Source organism: Ascaphus truei, chromosome 19 (genome assembly GCF_040206685.1).
Source record: "Ascaphus truei isolate aAscTru1 chromosome 19, aAscTru1.hap1, whole genome shotgun sequence".
NCBI classification, from domain to species: Eukaryota; Metazoa; Chordata; class Amphibia; order Anura; family Ascaphidae; genus Ascaphus; species Ascaphus truei.
Genome location: NC_134501.1, coordinates 28,849,394 through 28,869,937, shown reverse-complemented (window position 1 = coordinate 28,869,937; position 20,544 = coordinate 28,849,394). Strand labels below are relative to the sequence as shown.

Here is a 20,544-nt window from a genome sequence, read left to right as displayed (position 1 = left end):
CTCTTCTCCTCCCCCCTCTCTCTCTCCCCCCTCTCTCTCTCTTCTCCCCCCCTCTCTCTCTCTTCTCCTCCCCCCCTCTCTCTCTCTATACAGTAAAGCTGCTTCAGTTCCTCCCTTTTGATAGCAATGAGGTAACCTTGTCTTTGTTAAATTAACTCAAGTAAAGTAAACTGAGATAAACCATTGTAATAAATTAATATTGATCAGCGACGACTCTGTTTGCAACAATTGTCATCAGCGTTAGTTATAAATAATAGAAATGATGTAAGGTATAATTCCATATACCATTAACGCAGCAATAGTGCCAGCAATAGCAGTCTCCCGCCATCTCCCCCTGCAACTACTGTCAATATGGCTGCGCGGCGTCAAATGGCGCTGCGTTGCCATGCCAACGGGAACGTCATGTGACGTAACAGCATCCCGTGATGCTCGCTGCCATGACAATGAGACGCCATATGATGTCACTACGTCACGCGGTGCCACGTTGTCATGGCAACTTGACGCCGCGCGACGTTATATAGCATCCCGTTGTCATGGCAACACAGCGTAATTTAAAAAAAAAAAAATCTCCAGGTTGACTGTCAGTAGAAGGTGGCAACCCTGGCTTACGCACGCTTGTGGAAGTGTGCGCGAGCCCCTGCTAAAGCCGTTCTCATTGGGCTGCAGGGGCTCACTGGTAAGCGAGAGCGCGCCTCAGCGCCTATGCCTGAGGCCTTTGTGGTTGTGAATACCTACAGAAACAATGTGTTGCTGGTCCCCATGGGACTGAAAGGGATAATATTCCATATGCATGTCCTGGGGACAGTGGACTTTAATCAGAGAGAAAGTAGAGAAATCTACTTTTTTTTTTGACAAAATAATATATATACATTATTTAAATTATAGTCAATACTTCTGTCCTGCAAACTGATGGGCTCCCTGCTCTATTTAAAAATAGCTATTACATGCCGTGATGGGAAATGTGCCCTCATTAAACATGGCCGCCGTGTTCCCACTTAAGGGCACAGTTACCAGAATCAAAGATGGCTTCCGATTGCTTCATTGGCGTGTCAGACGCTAGGTGACGCAGGAGTGTACACGAGCGTGCTCCCCGCGGCAGCACATGCGCACAAGCGCACAAGCCTCCGGGCCCTTTCCCATTGTCTGACGCCCAGCCAATGAATGAAGGACGGATGAGTTTAAGGGACCCGGAAGTAAAACGGCCGCTTGCGGGCTCTGCTTCCGGGACGGGAAGATGGAGGCGCTGCACCAGCTCAAGCAGTTTGACGCTTACCCCAAGACGCTGGACGACTTCAGGGTGAAGACGTGCGGCGGGGCTGTAGGTGAGGGAGCGGGCACCGGGGTGTGCGAGGGGCGGAGGGGGCTGTAGGTGAGGGAGCGGGCACCGGGGTGTGCGAGGGGCGGAGGAGGCCTGGGAGCGCGAGGGGGACTGCAGGGGGTGAGGGAGGAGAGAGTAGGGGGGTGAGGGAGGAGAGAGTAGGGGGGTGAGGGAGGAGAGAGTAGGGGGGTGAGGGAGGAGAGAGTAGGGGGGTGAGGGAGGACAGAGTAGGGGGGTGAGGGAGGACAGAGTAGGGGGGTGAGGGAGGACAGAGTAGGGGGTGAGGGAGGAGAGGGTAGGTAGGTGGGTGAGGGAGGAGAGGGTAGGTAGGTGGGTGAGGGAGGAGAGGGTAGGTAGGTGGGTGAGGGAGGAGAGTGTAGTGGGCCTACAGGGGGGTGAGGGAGGAGAGTAGGGGATGTACAGGGGTGGGTGAGGGGAGAGATGGGGACGTAGGGGGGGGGGTGAGGGAGGGGAGAGTAGGGGGGCTGAGGGAGGGGAAAGTAGGGGGGCTGAGGGAGGGGAGAGTAGGGGGGCTGAGGGAGGGGAAAGTAGGGGGGCTGAGGGAGGGGAAAGTAGGGGGGCTGAGGGAGGGGAGAGTGGGGGGGGTGAGGGAGGGGAGTAGGGGGGCTGAGGGAGGGGAGAGTAGGGGGGCTGAGAGAGGGGAGAGTAGGGGGGCTGAGGGAGGGGAGAGAAAGGGGGCTGAGGGAGGGGAGAGTAGGGGGGCTGAGGGAGGGGAGAGTAGGGGGGCTGAGGGAGGGGAGAGTAGGGGGGCTGAGGGAGGGGAGAGTAGGGGGGCTGAGGGAGGGGAGGATGGGAAATCAGGGGACCTGCAGGGCGAGGTGTTGGTCTACGCTAATAGTGTCGGTGACGTCAGGCTGCGGTCGCTGGAAAAATCAAATTGAGATGACTTCCAGCGATCAGACCAAGCCGTCGCTCTGTCGCGCCGTGCTTACTATAAGCCCACGCGACGGCGGCAATGCATTTGTTTTGACGCGACGTTGCTATTGCCGGCACTATAAGCGCAGTCTAAGGAGGAGAGGGACTGAGACCAGACGCATCACACTGCACCACCAGCATCCTAGTGAGACACGCATCACACTGCACCACCAGCATCCTAGTGAGACACGCATCACACTGCACCACCAGCATCCTAGTGAGACACATCACAATAGACCCGATGAGACGCACAGAATCTTCCGTGGAGTTTTTATGTGAACACTTTGCATGAAATACAGAGTTTCCCGGCTGCAAAACCGGGCAGAAGCATTTTCACCACATTTATCAAATTAAAAATCTCCAGTTGCATTTAATCAGATTCCTTAATGAATTTGTTGCTGTTTTCTTTATTGCTTTTGCACCCGATTAGAACTTGTTATGTCTCCCGGCCTAATCTCCTATGTTACTATAGGATTCATTTAACATAGATGTAGCTGGCTTCATTATTCCTTCTGGTGAGATACGTACTGTGATTATGTTCAGATCAACTGCCGTTGATGCCGATGTGTATTCTAAGTAATAATGGGTATGAAGCATAAGCAGACCGCTCCGCTCCATGGTTGTGGATAGAAAACTTCTGTTTAAGCATAGGGGCAACACCAGTAGCTAGCAAGATGTGACCTTGAACTTACCCCTACGCGTTTTGTCATCTACATCAGTGGTTCCCAACCCCAGTCCTCAAGGACCAGTAACAGTGCAGATTTTAAGGATACCCCAGCTTGGGCACAGGTGGTTCAGTAACAATGATTGGGCCACCTGTGCTAATGAGAGGAGTGCCTTAAAACCTGCACTGTTAGTGGTCCTTGAGGACTGGAGTTGGGAACCACTGATCTACATCACTTCATCATTGAGATATGGGGAGGTAGGTGCTGAACCATGTAGGGCTGTCCAGTGCTGCCTCTTGCTGGGTATTTGTGTCGCACCTATGCTTAAATAGCTTTTCTTTTTATGTACCCACAACTCTGGAGCGGATTGATCTGTTCAGGCTTTGTCTCGTTATCCGTAGGCTTCAATGGCAGTTGATTATAACAGAATATCATAGAATATACTCTGGATTGTGTTTTAATCCCTTTAAGCTTCATTGAGCTTTTAGACACTGGTGTCGACTCCTTGTTGAGCTGTAGGTCCGAGCCGCGTGGATGTTACTTTGTTGATACTAATAATGGGATATGTTGATATTCTGGGTATGGCTGAGATTATAGTAGGCGCGCGTGACGGAGTGCAAGGCATTGCTCGAGCGACCCCTGCACTGAGGTCTGAGGCGTGTGGACGCGTCACAAGGCTGGTTCGGCCCTCATTGGCTGAACCGCTCACGTGAGGCGGCCGCCGCGCAAAAAAACAAACAAATGAATTTGTAGCTTGAAAATTCGGCCCCGCACACACTGGCTGCCCTCCGACTTCCACAGACTTGTTCTCGCAGCGCTCGCCGTCGCGGTTACTATAGACGCAGCCCAATAACCGGATATGTTATCACAAGACACTACGACTAGGCTGTAGTTTGTAAAACCAAACCGACGACCTCTTCATGACCGTCTGCTTTGTCTGACTTTAAGATTTAAGCATTGTTTACATTGTTACATGTTAGGCCTCGGCCATGTTATCTGCTTGCTTGCTGACGCGCGCTCCCACTCAGCACTGAGCCCCTTCAGCCGCAATTAGAGCGGCTTTAGTAGGGGCTCACCTGCGCTTCCGCGCACTTGCGGAAGCGCAGGTCTTAGGGGAATTTAAAATTCCCCCGCTTGCCGGCGAGACAGGTCGGTCACGTGAGCGGTTCGCCCAATGAGGGCGAACCAGCTCCGTGACGTCACTGGCCCGCCCCCGGCCAGTGACGCGCCCGCCCCCTGATGGCCTGCTGAGAGCGCGTGCGGTAAGCAACCGCAAGGCCAGGGAAAAGCACCCACTTTCCCTGAGCCTCAGCGCGCCTCAGCGAGCAAGCAGGGAGCATGGACTCAGCCTTACATTACTATTCAAACTACAGTTCCAAGCTCCAATAGGAAATTAACCCTTAATTTTTGCTCCCTTTTTACTCCTTTCATTGCACCATTTATTTTAATCATAAGTATTCTAATAAAGATTATTTTTAATATTGACATTCATCATTACTGATACTTGAATGCTAACTTAAACTGAGTACTTTCTTTCTTTGGTATATTTGTTGCACATTTCTCAGTACAGCATCGTATCTACATTACTAACTACACACTATTAGCTGAGCAGGGGTTTCCTACTATCCCTTTTCCCTCCCCCCTCATACCCGCGGTATATACAAGAGTATTTATATCATAATTCTTTTTCAATACCATGATAACATATGATCCCCAAACGGGAGGATCATTCATACACATACACAATCTATATCTCCTACAAGACGATGCACAGGTGTTACCTGTGTCTCCCATGAGCACTTGACCCTGTACTTGTGGGGACCTTAAATAGGTGCCGGCACACCGTTTGAGCTCTTGTAGTTCGTGTTTGAATGTAGCAGGCCTGTGCGTCAGAAAAACTTTGGAACCCCTTTACTTGTCTTGTGATGAGGATCCCCTCAGTCGCTACTCATGCCTCCCGATATCAGGTAGACTGCTTCTCAGCGCAGGCTCCACTCCTCGATGCAATCTGGTCACCCAGCGTCCGTTGAGTCGTACCGCTGAGTCGACTGGTTCCTGACCACTTATAATCGCCCAAGGTCCCCCAGGGTCACAGCAACTCTGCCCCCTCGTGCTCCACCAGGGACTCTTAAAGACTCTTCTCTAGTCCATCTTCTCCTGAGACTGTCATTGGCTGGGGCCATGTTCATCACAAGTCACATGCTGATCATGCTTTGGGGAGGATCCAGGCATGGGGCAGTGTGTTTCTGCTGCATCCACTTACAAAGGGGGTTACACCTAGTTGTAGTATCCCCCGCTGTGTTATGTCCTGTGTAAAGCACGGCATATGTTGGCTGGCACCATATAAACCTACAATATCAAATTATTCAGTTGGGTGTGAAACTTTCCTTTCTAGTACAACGTAGGTTTAAACTAATTTTTTTTTTTTGGGTAAGGAACCTATAAGTTTATTGTGAGTCTGCGGAGCCCCAACCCTCTTTAATAGCATTTGGGATATTGTTAGGAACCCCAACCCTCTCTAATAGTGTTTCTGGGATCAGATGCATTGTAAGGAACCCCAACCCTCTTTAATAGTGTCTGAGATCAGATGCATTGTAAAATCTTCTGTGTTTGGTACCATTTTCAAATAACCTGAAAATTGCAGGGAACCCTTTAAGAATGCCAGGGGAACCGCTGTTGAAAAACTATAATACTGCATTATCATGCTGCCAAGAGCCTCATATGTGACACTTAACGCTGAATACACATTATAGAACATAACCTCACTCAGCGGGAAGTGGTGGGGTCCGCGGGGATACATTTACATATTCAGAGTATTAACAACCCTATCACCCCCATGCCCTTAACGCTCAAGGTAAAACAGCAATCCCCTCCATATCTGTGTATATCTGCATCAGCCCTTGTCTCCCCACAGCTGGATGAAGCCTCCGCAATGATCTCCAAGGTACTGCGGTTGTAGCCTCTCTTCTCCATGTTGTGCTACCACATTTTCTCATCCCATCCTCCCATCTTACTTTTTGGTCATCGTCTTGGTCTTTCAATCTCTCTTGTATCCAGCCGAGTACCGTCTTTGTCCAAGAATGGTCATTCCTTGTCATATGTCCGACACATCGCTATTTTCATTTCTTCTCCCTTATGATGTCACAGAATTTGGTTTGGTTTCAAACCCAGTCATTCTTTTTCTTGTCTCTGTGTAATACCCAGCATGCATCTCTCCATACTTGTTTGTGTTGTCTGAAGATTCTGAATTATCTTCGCATTTAGGGTCCAGGTTTCACATCCATATATGAACATGGGCAGGATACACTGGTAGAAAGCTTTCTACTTGAGGCACATTGGAAGGTTCCCTTGAAATATACTCCTGTTTCTTCCAAATGCTCACCATCCTATCTTCATTCTTTTGTTGATTTAATTCGAAAGGCTCCCATCCATTGTGTGTTTGCATATTCTGAATAGTGGGGTCCCCTGAGCTGAATCGCACTGTTCTTAGCTTGTGGACCCCCACAGTTAGAGGTATTTACCTTTTTTATGTGCCGTAAAAGGAAAGATGACCATGCGGTGACACTACAGCTTCCTTTTGGACCATTGGAGTGATGCTTGGGTGGCAGCCATATTGATTTCCCAAAAGGGGACCAGAACACTGGCGCCCAAAAATATCAAGATCTCAAGAACCAGGGGGTCTCCAGAGCGAAAAACAGTGCGGTTCAGCTCAGTGGGACCCACTGCTTCACATACTGTGTAACATAACGAATTAAATGTTGAGTTGGCTTTAAGTTTTATCTGGGAAGTTGCGCTCATGGAGGAGAAGGTAACCCGTTGCATCACTGCACCGTGGCACTCATGGTTTGGGTGTATTGCTACTGATATTTGTGAAGCTCCCCAGCTCATCTCTCTCTATTTTATTAATTATCATTTGATGTTATTCAATAGTGTCTGTAACGACCCTACAATAAATGAAAAAACAAATGTGGGGCTTGTAAATGGCAGACGTTTGGTGGCATATGTTAGGTGGGACTGCACCGTCACCGCTAATCTCCATCATACTCCATTCCAGATCTAGGGAAAGCGGAAGAGGAGACGGTGTTTGATCCAACTTCCTTAGACCCCGAACGCTGCGAAAGCTGCTACGGAGCCGAGACTGAAGATATCCGGTAATTGCATGTCAACCTTTTTACAGTGCTGGGGTTCCTGGCTCCCGCCAGCACTTCCGTGTCACGTGATCGCCCATGGGGCTGTCGCATGACGCAACTGGTGCATGGATGCCAGAAACATAAGTGGAGTAGTTGGCCCACGGATAGGGGCCTTCACCGCCCTCGGACAGTTGGCTGCTGCTGTTTAGCCGCTGGCCAGTTTTTGGTATTGAGGTAGGTGATTAGGAGTTAGGTTTTTTTTTTTTTAGGGTATGGGCTTACCGGTTTCGGGTTTAGAGAACGGCCTTTCTGGGTTACCCTTTTTAGGGTAGACGTCCACGACGATTTGTCCTACACGTCGGCCTGAATTTCCCCTGCAACATACTAAAGTGGCCAGGCCGTACTAGGTATGTCAAAAGGGAGCTGTGAAGGTTATATAGGGGAGCGGATCTCACCCCGGAGATCGTGTGCCAATGGAAATGTCACCGCATCCGGTGACGTTTTGAAGGTGGCAGTCCCTTCTAGCTTACAAATAAACATACCGGTACAATCCCACGCAGCAAACTGTACAGAAAACCTTTTGTAAAGAATGGACCAACTGAATTGGCTTCTTTAAATGAATCAAATTGTGCGGAAAGCAAAAGATCTGTCTGCCATGGGTTCCCTGTAAAGTAATTACACATGATATTTCTTTGGGGCATTTCAATGGTGAGGGGTTTGCCAATGAAGTGTTTTCTTTCCCCTTGTCCCACCCTGTCCTTATCGGAGAACCAATAAAGATTAGGGGGGCAGAGGAGAGGGGGCTCTGTCTGTGTAAACTCTTGTTTAAAAACTCGGGTGACATGAGTTTGCCCTCTTTAGATGCTCTGGCAGGTTGGAGTATGGCTGAGATTTTTCCATTTTCTGTGATAGTAGGGTAGACCTATATTAAGTGTGTGTTGGTTGTAATTGTGATCATGTCAAGGAAGCGTTTTTTATTTATTTTTTTATGATCGTAACGTTAAAATTGTTGGTTATTTGCAAGTTCTGTAGTGCTTGAGGATGCGATCTATCGCGTTAGATAGTGTCCCGTGTGTGTATATCTCTGTCGTGGTGTTTGGTCCTTTGCAGTTATGTTTTAACTCAAGAGTTGCAATTCAAATGATTATAAATATTTATATTCTAATATGTTGGTAATCCTTTGCAGACGGTATGCTTGAATATACATACTACTATTATAAATAATGATGTCTCGTGTTGGCTGGGTGGGCTCCTTCACATAATTCTTTCTGCCTTTGGTAGGTAGGCCGCTGACCACAGCATTGTGAGGTCACGTGAGCTCATCAGTGACATCATAACGCAGTGTGTTGGTTAGCTATAAATGCTGGAGCCTGCTAGGCGCAGTTATCAGACATTGGTTGGCATGGAGCAGAGGAGGTGAAGGGTTTCGTTGTGCCAGCATCAGCTTGGTTAACGCCAATAACATCCTGAGAACCGATACAGGTAGAGAGAGGTGTGCAGCTTATTCTAACAAGGGGCAGGGTTGAATTCTGGATGTTTTTTCTTAATTGGGTGAATATTCCCCTAAATCACATAAACAGAGTGACTAGTCGCTCACCTAGTAGTATTAAAAAAAGAATCTGTCTCGAGTTTCCTAGCTGTTGGCCTCTCCACCCCAACAAGAACGTCGACGGCTGGCGCAAGGTGGCTCTGTCACGTTCCGCGGCTGGCTCAGTTAATTTAAAATTGTTCAACCGTTTCAATTTGTGCTACGAACGATCAAATAAAAATATCACTTGTGAGCACGTTAACAGGTCTGCAACCCTGCCTTTCCCCATTATCTAACAGGATACTATGCTTCCACTTCAGCTAGGGATTCTGGGTAATGACATGCAAATGAGCACTCGGTTTCCCCTTTTGCTTCTTATCCATTTTAACATGGGACCCATATAAGCTTCTGCCTGCCGCATTACACAGCTTTGCAGCACAGCCTGGGTTACAGAAGTACAGAGCCTGTAACCTTCTCACATGACCCTACCCATGTTTTTCCTTTGCCAGAATATTCTTTAAATCCTAGAGAATATAAAAGCAACTCGCAATACCGGCGATTTACCTTGGCATTTTATTACATAAAGCAGATGACTTTTTGTGCTCGGAGTACACAATGGTTGGGCGCCACGCTGGCATCGCGTTCTAAGCGGATTCGCGTTGTAACGGGGTTGAGCTGTATCATTGTTATTGATTTGTTTCAGGTTTTCCAATGCTTCTGATCACTTTAAGGAGACTTAATATTATGAAAAGTGTATAGGTCAGACAGCACCCCCTTGGAACGGAACGGGTATCAATATATACAAATACCGGTGCAACAGGAACAAAGAGGGACCCCAATTCCCTCTAGGTTAATGGTAAAAAGGTGGTTCCCAGCACTGAAAACGTATTATTTGGTAAGGGCGGTAACGGGCACGTGTTAAATGATGAAAAAAACGCAATATTTGTTGCTGATAAAAGATATAGTGTGTGTACAGAAGGATGCAATATTCCATCTCATACAAAATATATCCGGTGATACACATCACTCGGATCATACACCAACAAGGACAATAACAGTACGATATATACAGAATATGTATCAAAATCAACACTAGTATGTATGCGCTCCGATACTTATCCACTACAAGGACTCGAGGAGAAAATCCCACGAGCATGGGGCAAGGGAACACGCAATTAAACAAGGGGGGCAACGTTTCGGGGCACTAACCCAGTCTTCAGATCAGTTCCCACGTGTCAAATACAGGTGGCACTTCCCTTCTCCTAAAAAGTGCCCCTCAAAATGCCTAGATCTGCGGTGTCCCAGCTCATCGGAGTCACAGCGCCTGTGAGATGCGTGTAATTGTGTGCTATTACTCATGTTTGTTTCCTTTTGCTCTTTTTCTTTCTGTTTTTGGTTGTGTATCTAGTTTGTGTGTTCACTCAGACGTGCTCATTTTGATACATATTCTGTATATATTCTCCTGCGATTGTCCGTGTCGCTTTAGGACCTGAGTGGTGTATCACATTGTTGACCTTTTTTTGTATGAGATGTAATATTGCATGTTTCTGTACACACTCACATCAGTAACAAATGTTCTATTGTTTTTTTCACTTAACGCGTGTGACCGTTCTTATTAACATATCTCTCGAGTGCTGGGAACCACCTTATTTTCTTAAATTAGATTATGATTCTAGAATGTGTTTCCTAGTTCTTTGCAGTTATTGTTTCACACATTCTGTCACTCGTAATAACATGGTTGTGTTATCTGGTTCCTCGCAGGTGTTGTAACTCCTGCGATGATGTCCGCGAGGCGTACCGAAGGAAAGGCTGGGCGTTCAAGACTCCGGACTCCATAGCCCAGTGTAAGCGGGAGGGTTCAGCCAGAAGATGGAAGAGCAGAGGAACGAGGGCTGCCAAGTGTACGGGTTTCTAGAAGTCAACAAGGTAAGTGCTCCTCACACGTCTCCCATATTAAGACCAATGTGACTCGATCGTCAGATCCTGCTCCTGCCTTGTAACACCATATATACAGGAGGGACTTCATAATCTTGTTACTAGGGGAGAGAAAGTAGGAGGCGTAGGACAAGACTTCACCCGTATACTTTAATATAAATAGTGTCCATCCGAAAACAATAAAAATGACTTATTTTTATATCTGACACTAAATTGTTTTATTCTTTTACATGTAGATATATACTAAAAGGATAGGAAAAATAAGGGATATCCCCAAAAGACTGATGCTACAACCTTGCAGGTATTGTGGACAAGTGGAGAGAGTCAGTATGAAACCACCGCAGCAACACGATAAAACATTCAATAAATCCTTCAAATATTCAATTGTGAACCCTTATCTTAGATGGGGGGCATTTGTAGCACGGCTGGTAGAGATACACCAGAGCCCTATCTAGACATAGCCCAGGAGTAAATCACGGGTCCAGCTACTGCTAGCCTCACCTGCATCTTGTGATCGAGGGGTTAATTCAGCCGGTGCACATCATCCCTTGAACTGTAGAACTGCCGGATGCTGCTGTAAGGGACGTTGCTGTTGTTGCTGTCTTTAGCGGTGGCGTGCTCCTGCTCGCGAACGGTGAAGAAAGGTAAGTAAAAGGTGGAAAACGGCGGTCACTGCTCCTCTGGAAAAAACTCTCCAACCAGGCGTATAAAACGCTCAGAGTGTCTTAGACATGTGGATGTTCTTTTTGATGTAATAAAGTTTTTTTCGTTTTATACGCCTGGTTGGAGAGTTTTTTCCAGAGGAGCAGTGACCGCCGTTTTCCACCTTTTACTTACCTTTATATACTAAAAGGAGAATGAAATCATAAACTAGTGTCCTAATATACATAAAAATGTGTATCCATTTATACACATATATACACACGTATATTAATGTATTTGTAAAGATGTAGGTATTCAGACGTCTGTCTGTATATTGATGTATACAGTATGTAGATGGTTAAAACATGCAAAAATATATAAATATCGTGTGACGAGTGAGAATTAAAATGTGCGAATAAGTGTGAAAAAATAAAATACTGCACATTCCAAATAGAAAAAAATGTATCTACAGATGTATCAAAGAACAAAAAGTGGGGAAGAAGTGCCACGAAATGATACACTGACTTCCAAAGTCTCGTAACTTAAAAGGAAATCTTCATTACTAAACAAGCGTGAAAAACTGCACTCGCGTGCTAGATACCCTTTAACCCTTCCACTGCCAAGGGTACTTTGCAAAGCAACTACAGCGGAAGAGTTGAGGAATGTTTGGGTTGAGGGCAGCAGCAGTGTCACAGGTGCAGATAACACATTGTTGCTCTGCTTTGCGTTCGGTGTACATGCAGAGAAGTGCCAAACTGTCCCGCATGCAGGCGTGGAATTGTAAGCATTTCCTGCCCCCCAGACTGGATTCCTTGGGAAACGCTTCGGCGAGCTTCAAAGGGTTAAAAACGTCGCTAGACGAGTCTTCCATTTTGCCAGTTCGCAGCTTTCAGCTGCTTGTCCCATCTATAGTCTCCAAAAGAAAAGCCGTTCCCTTTATAAATAAATGTATCCCCCCCAACCCCCCGTCTCCTGGGTATGATGCTGGGGGTCTCCTGAGCTGAACCGCGTTGATTCCATCTCCGGGGACCCCCTGCACCCTGAGATTCTGACCTCTGAAGGTGCTGCCGGTATGTAATGCGGGATTAAAGGTTCGGAGGCCAATAGGAAGCCACAAGGGATGACGTTGGCCAGCTGGACCTTTAAACTTCCATATTGCATGCCCATCCGGGGCCCTCTCAGAGGTAAGTACCTCTGAGAGCAGGGGGTCCCCGGAGCTCGAATTAACACCATTCAGCTCTGAGGACCCCCTGCTTCCCAACTAGGGTTAAAAAATAAATAAAAGTAAAGACTTCAGTGGAAATTAGCCTTAAGCGAAACTAGCGATTTTTGTGGAGCATTTTGCCAATAAGCTCGTCCAGAGGCATGGAGTCCCCCCATGACGAATCGCGGGCAGACCCTTACTCCCACTCATATGGCACATTCCACGCTTTGCGAGCTCGGGCGTCCCTTTCGCCCATTCCTAGTTCTGCGGGAAGGTCATTGCAGGTGTTCGAAGCCGTAACCAAACCAATGTGTTTCTTTGCAACAGGTCGCTGGAAACTTTCACTTCGCGCCCGGGAAAAGTTTCCAGCAGTCCCATGTCCACGGTAAGTGAGGCCTTCGGGTGACCTGTCGTGTTGATATTGGGTCATGTTCGATGGCTGGGGAAAGACACATGCTGTGGCGCTGAGGAATGATTTAATTGTGATTGTAGACAAAGTTCTTTTCTTGATGGATTCCTCAAGAGAAAAAGAGAAAACAAGCATACACACTGTGGAGTCCTGAGTCTGTATGGGGACTGCACCTTAGTGTTGGGGGGTATCACAGTTACAGCATGAGCTGCCAGGTGACACAGCAGCAAGGCATTGTGGGGAGTGACTTTGGAAGCTCCCGCAGTGAGTAAGAGTGATTTACCCCACTCCCCCTCTCCCACTGCTGCCTTCACACACTGAGGGGCAGTTAGGTGGTTTATTAAGCATATGTTTTCCCCACAGGCTCAGGACCCTTTACTGCCTGGGATCACTCACACAGTGTAATTAGTGAGATGGCGATGAGATTTATTAATTGGGAGTTTTGGGGGACTATTTTCTAGCAGAGGGAGCACAGGGTAACAAAGTTTGGGAAATGCTGGTCTACACCATAAAACCCATTGGGAAAGACTATAAAAGACCACCATATTTACAACTTGGAGGAGAGGGGGATATGAGAACGTTCTAACATATGGAGGGTTCCAACAAAGTAGAGGAAGGAAGCCCACTGTATCTCAGAGAAAAGTGTTATAACAAGAAGCCACGCTCGGAAACTGGGGGGTGGAAGGCTCCGTGAAAATGTGAAGTCGTTCGTCACGGAAATGGTGGTATATTTGTGGAATTGGCTCTCAGCAGAAGTGGTATAAGGCTAATGTAGTAAGAGGATTCAAACATGCTTGTGATGGACATTAGGCCATCGTAAATATGAGCGCCAAGGATCTAGTAGGGTTGGAGTTTGACGGCCGATAGGAAAATGGACAGACTGGGTGGGCAAAGTGGTTCTTGCAACAAGATTTACACTGACCAGTGGGTGACCAAAACAAGGGGTTGTTTAACCAGGATGCTCTAGTTACCCAAAAGAATGAAAGGTTGTGTACTAATGTCAGTCTCTGCTGTCTTATCTTAATCAGGACTGTTCCGTGTTGTATAATTAAGACCTCTCCTCTCCCCTCTGCCTACTTTTCTGTGCAGTACACGCAGTTGAGAGTAAGTGTTACAGAATACTGTCTATTCTCCATCTCGCTATACCTATTCTGTACAGGGGGCTTTGGCAAGCTGACTTTGGGACCAATTCATTCAAGACCTCACAGAATTGTGCCGTGTTCATTATGTAGTTATTGCATGGCTAAACAGGGCCAACCTGCCTTTTTTGGATGCACTTCTGTGAGAGATGTACATTTGCTAAACCCATAAAGCAAATTCGCGGGAAGTCATTTGTCCACTGTGGCGGCCGGTGCGGGAAAATGGTGGTTTCCACTGACCGTCTTTGGAGCACGATCTGCTTCTCAAAGTTGCGTCCCACAATGCTTTGCGTAGCGCTAAGAACTCCATATGTCGCCACCCCCAATATCCCACTGCTGTACACCAGGCTGGGGAAGAAATCCACTTGTCCAGTTTGTCCAGCTCTGTTATGATGTAGAAAGAGGATTGTACCTTGTTAGCCGGTTGAATAGACACTACAAAAGTAGTGTAGAAGTCCTCAGTGGTTAAGTCGTGGTTGTGAGGTGTGCTGGCTTTTAGGAACACAAGTCCTGCTGGGATTTTTTTTAACTAAAATCTGCCTGAAGAGACCCCTGGTTCTGTGAGAGCTAGCTCTTCTTAACCACAAGTTGGCCATTAAAGGTTTCACTTGTACCCTATGTTTGTCTGATGTATAAATAAGTAATTTAGTATGAATTAGTAACAAGTCCAGGGATCGGGTCAGTTGTTTAGCAGTTTTGAGAAAATACCTCAGGCGGCCATTTTTAATTGCCTACAGGAAAAAAAGCTTTTACAGCAACATTGTGCTGAAATGCTGCAGTGAGGATACTGGAACTGCACCTCCAACGCATCAATTCTCTCCCCAAAAGTAAAATATATCGTGTGATGTGGCAATGCATGCCCTGATTTTAGGGGTTTCCATTAGGAAGAAGGTAGAATTCAGTTAGGATTATTCTAGATCTTGGGTGATTTTTAAAGGTGAAATCTTCCCTAGGAGCAATGTGTGCTAATGACAGTGACCTGTTTAGGGGTCACATTGGTTTATTGTCTTTTAACCAGAAATATTTAGTGAGCGGAGACCTGGGTGGGGGATGATTTTCCTCTGGCTGCTCCCTTTTGTCTGATGGCACTTTGTGTTCAACATGAGTTTGCACAGGCAGAGCCCCCTCTCACCCTCCCCTTATCTTTATTGGCTCTCTGATAGGGACATCGTAGGGGGAGGGTAAACAAACCCCTTGATTGACAATGGCACCCCATCCAGAGGCCCAGAAGAAATTAATTTTCACAGAATTAAAGCCGCCAATCTTTGCTTTTAGCACAGTTAAAACTTTTTAGGGAAGTAATTAGACTATTAAATGCTTTATCAAGGTTGCATTCGGGTCGGCAACATGGCACTGCACCTGTAAACCCACTAATCTTTCATTAAGTCGCACGAAGGCCGGCAATCCAAGTATAACTAGCCATTTCTGATCATTCAATTCACCATGCTACAGAAGAACTTCAGCTCCATGTAACCTTTCTTTTGTCTTGGCTCAGGGTCTTCAGTTGCATATTGTGGGCAGCACGTGTGATGGAAAACCTTCTAAAGACAAATCCAGTAGATCCTTTTCCTCTTGCAAGCTAAACTTGCTCTGCTCCTCTTTCCTTGTTATGGGGAGGGGCTTATAATGGTAAACTATAGGGCTGTTATAAAAAGGAGTAGAAGTCGTGTGTGTTCCCTTTAGAGAACACACACACACACACACACACACACACACACACACACACACACACACACACACACACACACACACACACACACACACACACACACACACACACACACACACACACACACACACACACACACACACACACACACACACACACACCAGGACTGCCCTTCTCTTCTGCTGCCGCTTCTCTGCACGGTTTGCCAATTGTCACCCCTATGAATTTTGCGGACGCTGCTCTTCGTCGCATTATGATCGCCCACCTCCGCTACCGCTTTTATGATCATTAGCGTCCTCAATGCAGAAGGGTTACTCTCAGAACAGTGCATAGAAGCCCCAATATAGAATGTCCAATATGACATTACTTGATACATTATTTTTTTTTATTCCAAATATGGGTCATTTAGTTCAATTGTTTGGCCAAACATGCATCCTTGTTAAGGTGACCCTTTCATCAGGTACCTTCACTACCAATGTTATACTTTATGCTTTGTATTTCCTCCACTGCATAGGTTAGTGTTTTTCAACCAGGGTTCCTAGGGGCCCCTTGGGTTCCCTGGGCATCCCTAAGGCTGCGGTCCCAGTGCGTTCTGTAGCACGCACGCCCGAGGGCGTGTGCACAGCGCTTCACCGCAGATCGCGGCCCTGGGAGAGAGGGAGCGTTTGTGACGGGAGGGGGCGTGGTGGGCTTTTTGCGGGGGCGTGGCCATCACCATGACCTCACGTGGCTGGTCTGCCCTCATTGGATGAACCGCTGGCGGGGGCGTGGCCACGTCTCCGTCGCAAGTTCCACATACAAAAAAATTGTATGTGTGAACTTGCAGTACAGCGCGGCTGCTAAATGCGCACCGACGCATGTACTTGGCCCGGTAGAACGCACTGGAATCGCAGCCCTAATGGTTCCTTGCAATTTTATGGTCTTGAAAATTGTACTAAATACAGAAGAATTTCCAATGCATCTGATCTCAGACGCGCTATTAGAGAGGGTTGGGGGTTCTTACAATGCATCTGATCTCAGACGCGCTATTAGAGAGGGTTGAGGTTTCTTGCATAAATAACATTTATCCATTACATTTGTTTAGGGCGGTGAATGGGGCAATGTTTGTTAATATAGTGTTTTCTTTCCCCTTGGCTCACACTGTCCTTATTAGAGACCCAATAAAGATAGGGGGCCGGGGAGGGCTCTGCCTGTGCAAACTCTTTTTGAACACATGGTGACATCAGACCGAAGGGAGCAACCGGAGGGAATCACAAAATTGCTTTATCTGGCTTTATTCTCCACCGTCTGAGAGGCAGTTGGTCACTTGTACGTTACAGGCGCCTCTTGTATGTAAGCGGTTAATGCAATTGTGCTTTATGAAGATCTGTATATATCTTTTTCTTTTCTATCGACAGTTCACGATCTGCAGAGCTTTGGACTTGACAATGTGAGTATGATCAGAAATAGCATTATTAGACCAGGAGTGGCTAACTCCAGTCTTCAAGGGCCACCAACAGGTTAGGTCAGGGGGCGCAAACTGGGGGCACAAGATTTATTTGGGGGGGGGGGGCACGTCGGTTATAGAGGCCCCGCGCTCTTCCCCCCCAAAGCATTTAAATTTAATGCCAGGAAGCGCGCGTGGCCTCTAACTTATTTACCTTGACTTTGGGCGATGCGTTGCCGTGGCATAAAATGACGCCGCAGGTTGACATAACATCACATGACCCCGCGGCGTAATTTGACGCCAATTGTTAGGTATGGGGGGGCGCGCGAGCACTAGGGCTGAGCAGGCAGAGGGCGTAGCGCAGAAAGTTTGCGCACCCGTGGGTTAGGTTATAAGGATATTCCTGCTTCAGCACAGGTGCTGCTGCCATTCTGACTAAGTACCAATGTAAAGGGGTTTTGGCTGCACACAACAATATAATAAATACATACAGTGCTGCTGGTTATAGGAAGTACCTGCCAGGCAAATTACTATGTACACTGAGGAAAAAAGAGAGATCCAGCGCTCCACGGATTTCAAGATAAATGAATTTATTGTGCCACACGACGTTTCGACCAACAGGTCTTTTTCAAGTGATTAGGCCTAATCACTTGAAAAAGACCTGTTGGTCGAAACGTCGTGTGGCACAATAAATTCATTTATCTTGAAATCCGTGGAGCGCTGGATCTCTCTTTTTTCGCCATTCTGATTAAGCCACTGATTGCGCGACCTGTGCTGAAGCAGGGATATCCTGAAAACCTAGCCTGTTGGTGGCCTTTGAGGGCTGAAGTGGACCACCTATGCGTTAGTTTGGTACCAGAGCGAAACCATTGCCCTGTGGATCAGCGATGTAGGAAATGGTCCAAAATGTGTTGGAGAAATGTTAACTGTTTTCCAAAATTAAATTCCCTGCTAAATATTTCACCAAGCATCACCATGCTAATATCGGGAAATTTGCCTTAGATTTGGGGGCTTTCAGCGAAATACCACCACTCTGTGAGCGAACCCTTGTTTCCGTATTTATAGTCTCTGCATTACGTGATTGTAGAGTTATTAGCATATTAAACAGTTATAGTGCACATTGGCCCAGATCCACACACTGGTGCTGATCTTTAGCACGCCTCCGCTCCCATTCATATCGTTAGGAGTATGGCCGTGCTAAAGCTTGGCACCCTTTTGTGTATCTGGGCCATTGACTTATTGCTTGGAGCATCGCGTTCGAGCTGTGACTCAGCCGCGGTTATATTCAAACTCCAGGGTACGTTTTGCTTGGTTCCTGACCTCATGCAAAGTTTTCGCACATCTCTACGGACCAGATTTGATAGAAAAGTGTTACATTACAATGTGCCTTCACACCTGCAAATCCTGTTAAGCAGGGCGTTGGCTTGACATGTCGCCTCACATTGCTTCGATTTGTAAGCTCTGTCTGGGCAGGTCTTGCTTCATGTTGAAGGTGTATACCAGGGGTCTTCTACTAGTTCTCCAAAGAGGTCAGATCAGTAAATGGGCGACAAGGGTTATTTCAATATCATTTTAGATGCATCTACATAACATCTGTACCATATATATTTACTTTACCTTAACTTACAAGTGAGTTTCGGTGTGAAAAACACTAAGTAACTGGTATGAAATTAGCAAGTCCATGGGCCACATGAAGGTCCCGCGCCAGGCGCCAGTTTGAGTCGTGGTGTTATACCCTTCTGTATTTTACATGGCATATCAGGAGTGCCGTATATTAATACTAAATGTGTTCTTTCAGATAAATATGACGCATCACATCAAACATCTTTCCTTTGGGAGGGATTATCCGGGCATCGTAAACCCACTTGATGGCACCAGTGTCGACGCCAGCCAAGGTAAATATATTTCAATGTTGATCATGTGCTTTTGGATTCATATCGAAGGAGATCTCGACATTCATTCACTCTGTAAACTGTACAGTTGGGCAATATACCGATATGATGTAATACCGCGGTAGTAAAAATTACGATAAGTTAATATTCGCATTTATTATAGCGGTATTGGTGTTTGCTGTGGACGTCAATGGAGGTTTTAATGGACAGAATGTGACTTGCAGTTTAAAGGTGCAAACACAGCCAGAGAAAAAAAAGCATCACCCAGATGTGACCCCTTAAACATGTCACTGCCATCAGTACACTTTGGCCCTAGGAAGGATTGTCTCTTTAAAATGTGTCCGCTTGATAAAAGGCAGATCTGTCATTGTAAATAGGATGCGAGACCGCTCCTTCACTTCCCATCCCTTGAGTTTTGGGGCACGCCTTGTTCCTCAGAAGATCGCTTTGCCATGTGTTTGCCCTTTTCCTCTTAAAGGGGCAGTGTCTCCTATGATCAAATTATGTTTGAGGTCGCACCGGGGTGATTGCATTTTTCTTACCAGAATCCAATACCTGGAAATATTTTTAACTCAATTTGTTTTTAGTTTGGAGACACTTGGGAGGGGTTTGAATAGGCGGTAACATTTCTTTCGGCACCAGAAGGGGTCTTATGACATAGCACTGCTTGGTAAATGTCCTTTCGTGCTTCCTTGATATACAAACACACCATTACATGAAAATATTCAATTACTGTCTTCATTAATTGGGATATGGCCTTACTTTTTGAGCCAAAACAAGTAACAAAATAATTTCTCTGGGAACATTCATCATAGAAACATTTAGCAAATCAGATCCATTCTCACCACTTACTGAAACGGCGGGTCCAGGCCGGTTCTATGCTTTTTTCTTTCTAGGAGGATACAGATACTTATTACTAAAATGCCTTGTGGCTTCTACAGCGACCATGTGGCCCTGAACCCCTCGTCCCTTCACAAAGCCCTTGTGACATCCGGCACAGGCCCTGGCACACCAGAGGGTTGTCGTGACTTAGTCCTCGTTTTGTAGGGAGAGTTCGGGCTGACGCCCCCACGGTGCAGCCTGAGCAAAGCGGAAGTGGGGGCCATCCCGTTTTTGTTTTCCTGGTCAAGCCATAAACTCACCTGGAAACGGAGAGAGCAAAGTGGTTACCAGTATGGATACAGATCACAAGAAATACTGGTTTATGGTTTTCCGTACAAACTCCCACTGGAAAAGAAACAAGGCATTCAGTCCGACATGTTTGACTCCATGCGATTTCCATCCAGTCCATGATTTCTAGCGCTAAACCGTGCAAGATGATTGACAATATAGTGCAAAAAATTACGATAATGCGCTCTTTAATCGGTGAAAAGATGAGCGTCCCGCATAAAAACAAATAAATCCTACTTGCCCAAGCTGCAGGGACAGATAGTTAAGATTCTCTCACCCCAAGAGAAAATATAGTCGCAGTGAAAAACATACCCTATAGCGCTGGGAAGACAGACAAACAAAATACAGTGTAAACTGTGTGTGAGCAGACACCTCCCATCTAAATTAGGGCATTTACAATCAAATGTCAATAGAACAACATTGAAAATGGCGCCCGCCTCTGGTGAAGACCTCCTTTTGGGATTGGAGATATGCGTAGATG

The 20,544-nt window shown here is 46.6% G+C and overlaps 1 protein-coding gene across 1 annotated transcript in view; it reads left to right on the top strand.

The window, feature by feature from the left end:
* The first annotated feature begins 1,182 nt into the window (after positions 1 to 1,182).
* The window catches only part of LOC142470105 (endoplasmic reticulum-Golgi intermediate compartment protein 3-like), a 27,918-nt gene continuing 8,556 nt past the window's right edge, over positions 1,183 to 20,544 (top strand). The window contains 8 exon segments of the mRNA XM_075577041.1: positions 1,183 to 1,322; positions 6,974 to 7,070; positions 10,339 to 10,427; positions 10,430 to 10,503; positions 12,686 to 12,743; positions 13,857 to 13,871; positions 16,973 to 17,004; positions 18,800 to 18,896. Coding sequence (XP_075433156.1) covers positions 1,235 to 1,322; positions 6,974 to 7,070; positions 10,339 to 10,427; positions 10,430 to 10,503; positions 12,686 to 12,743; positions 13,857 to 13,871; positions 16,973 to 17,004; positions 18,800 to 18,896 — 550 coding nt within the window. The 5' untranslated portion in view covers positions 1,183 to 1,234.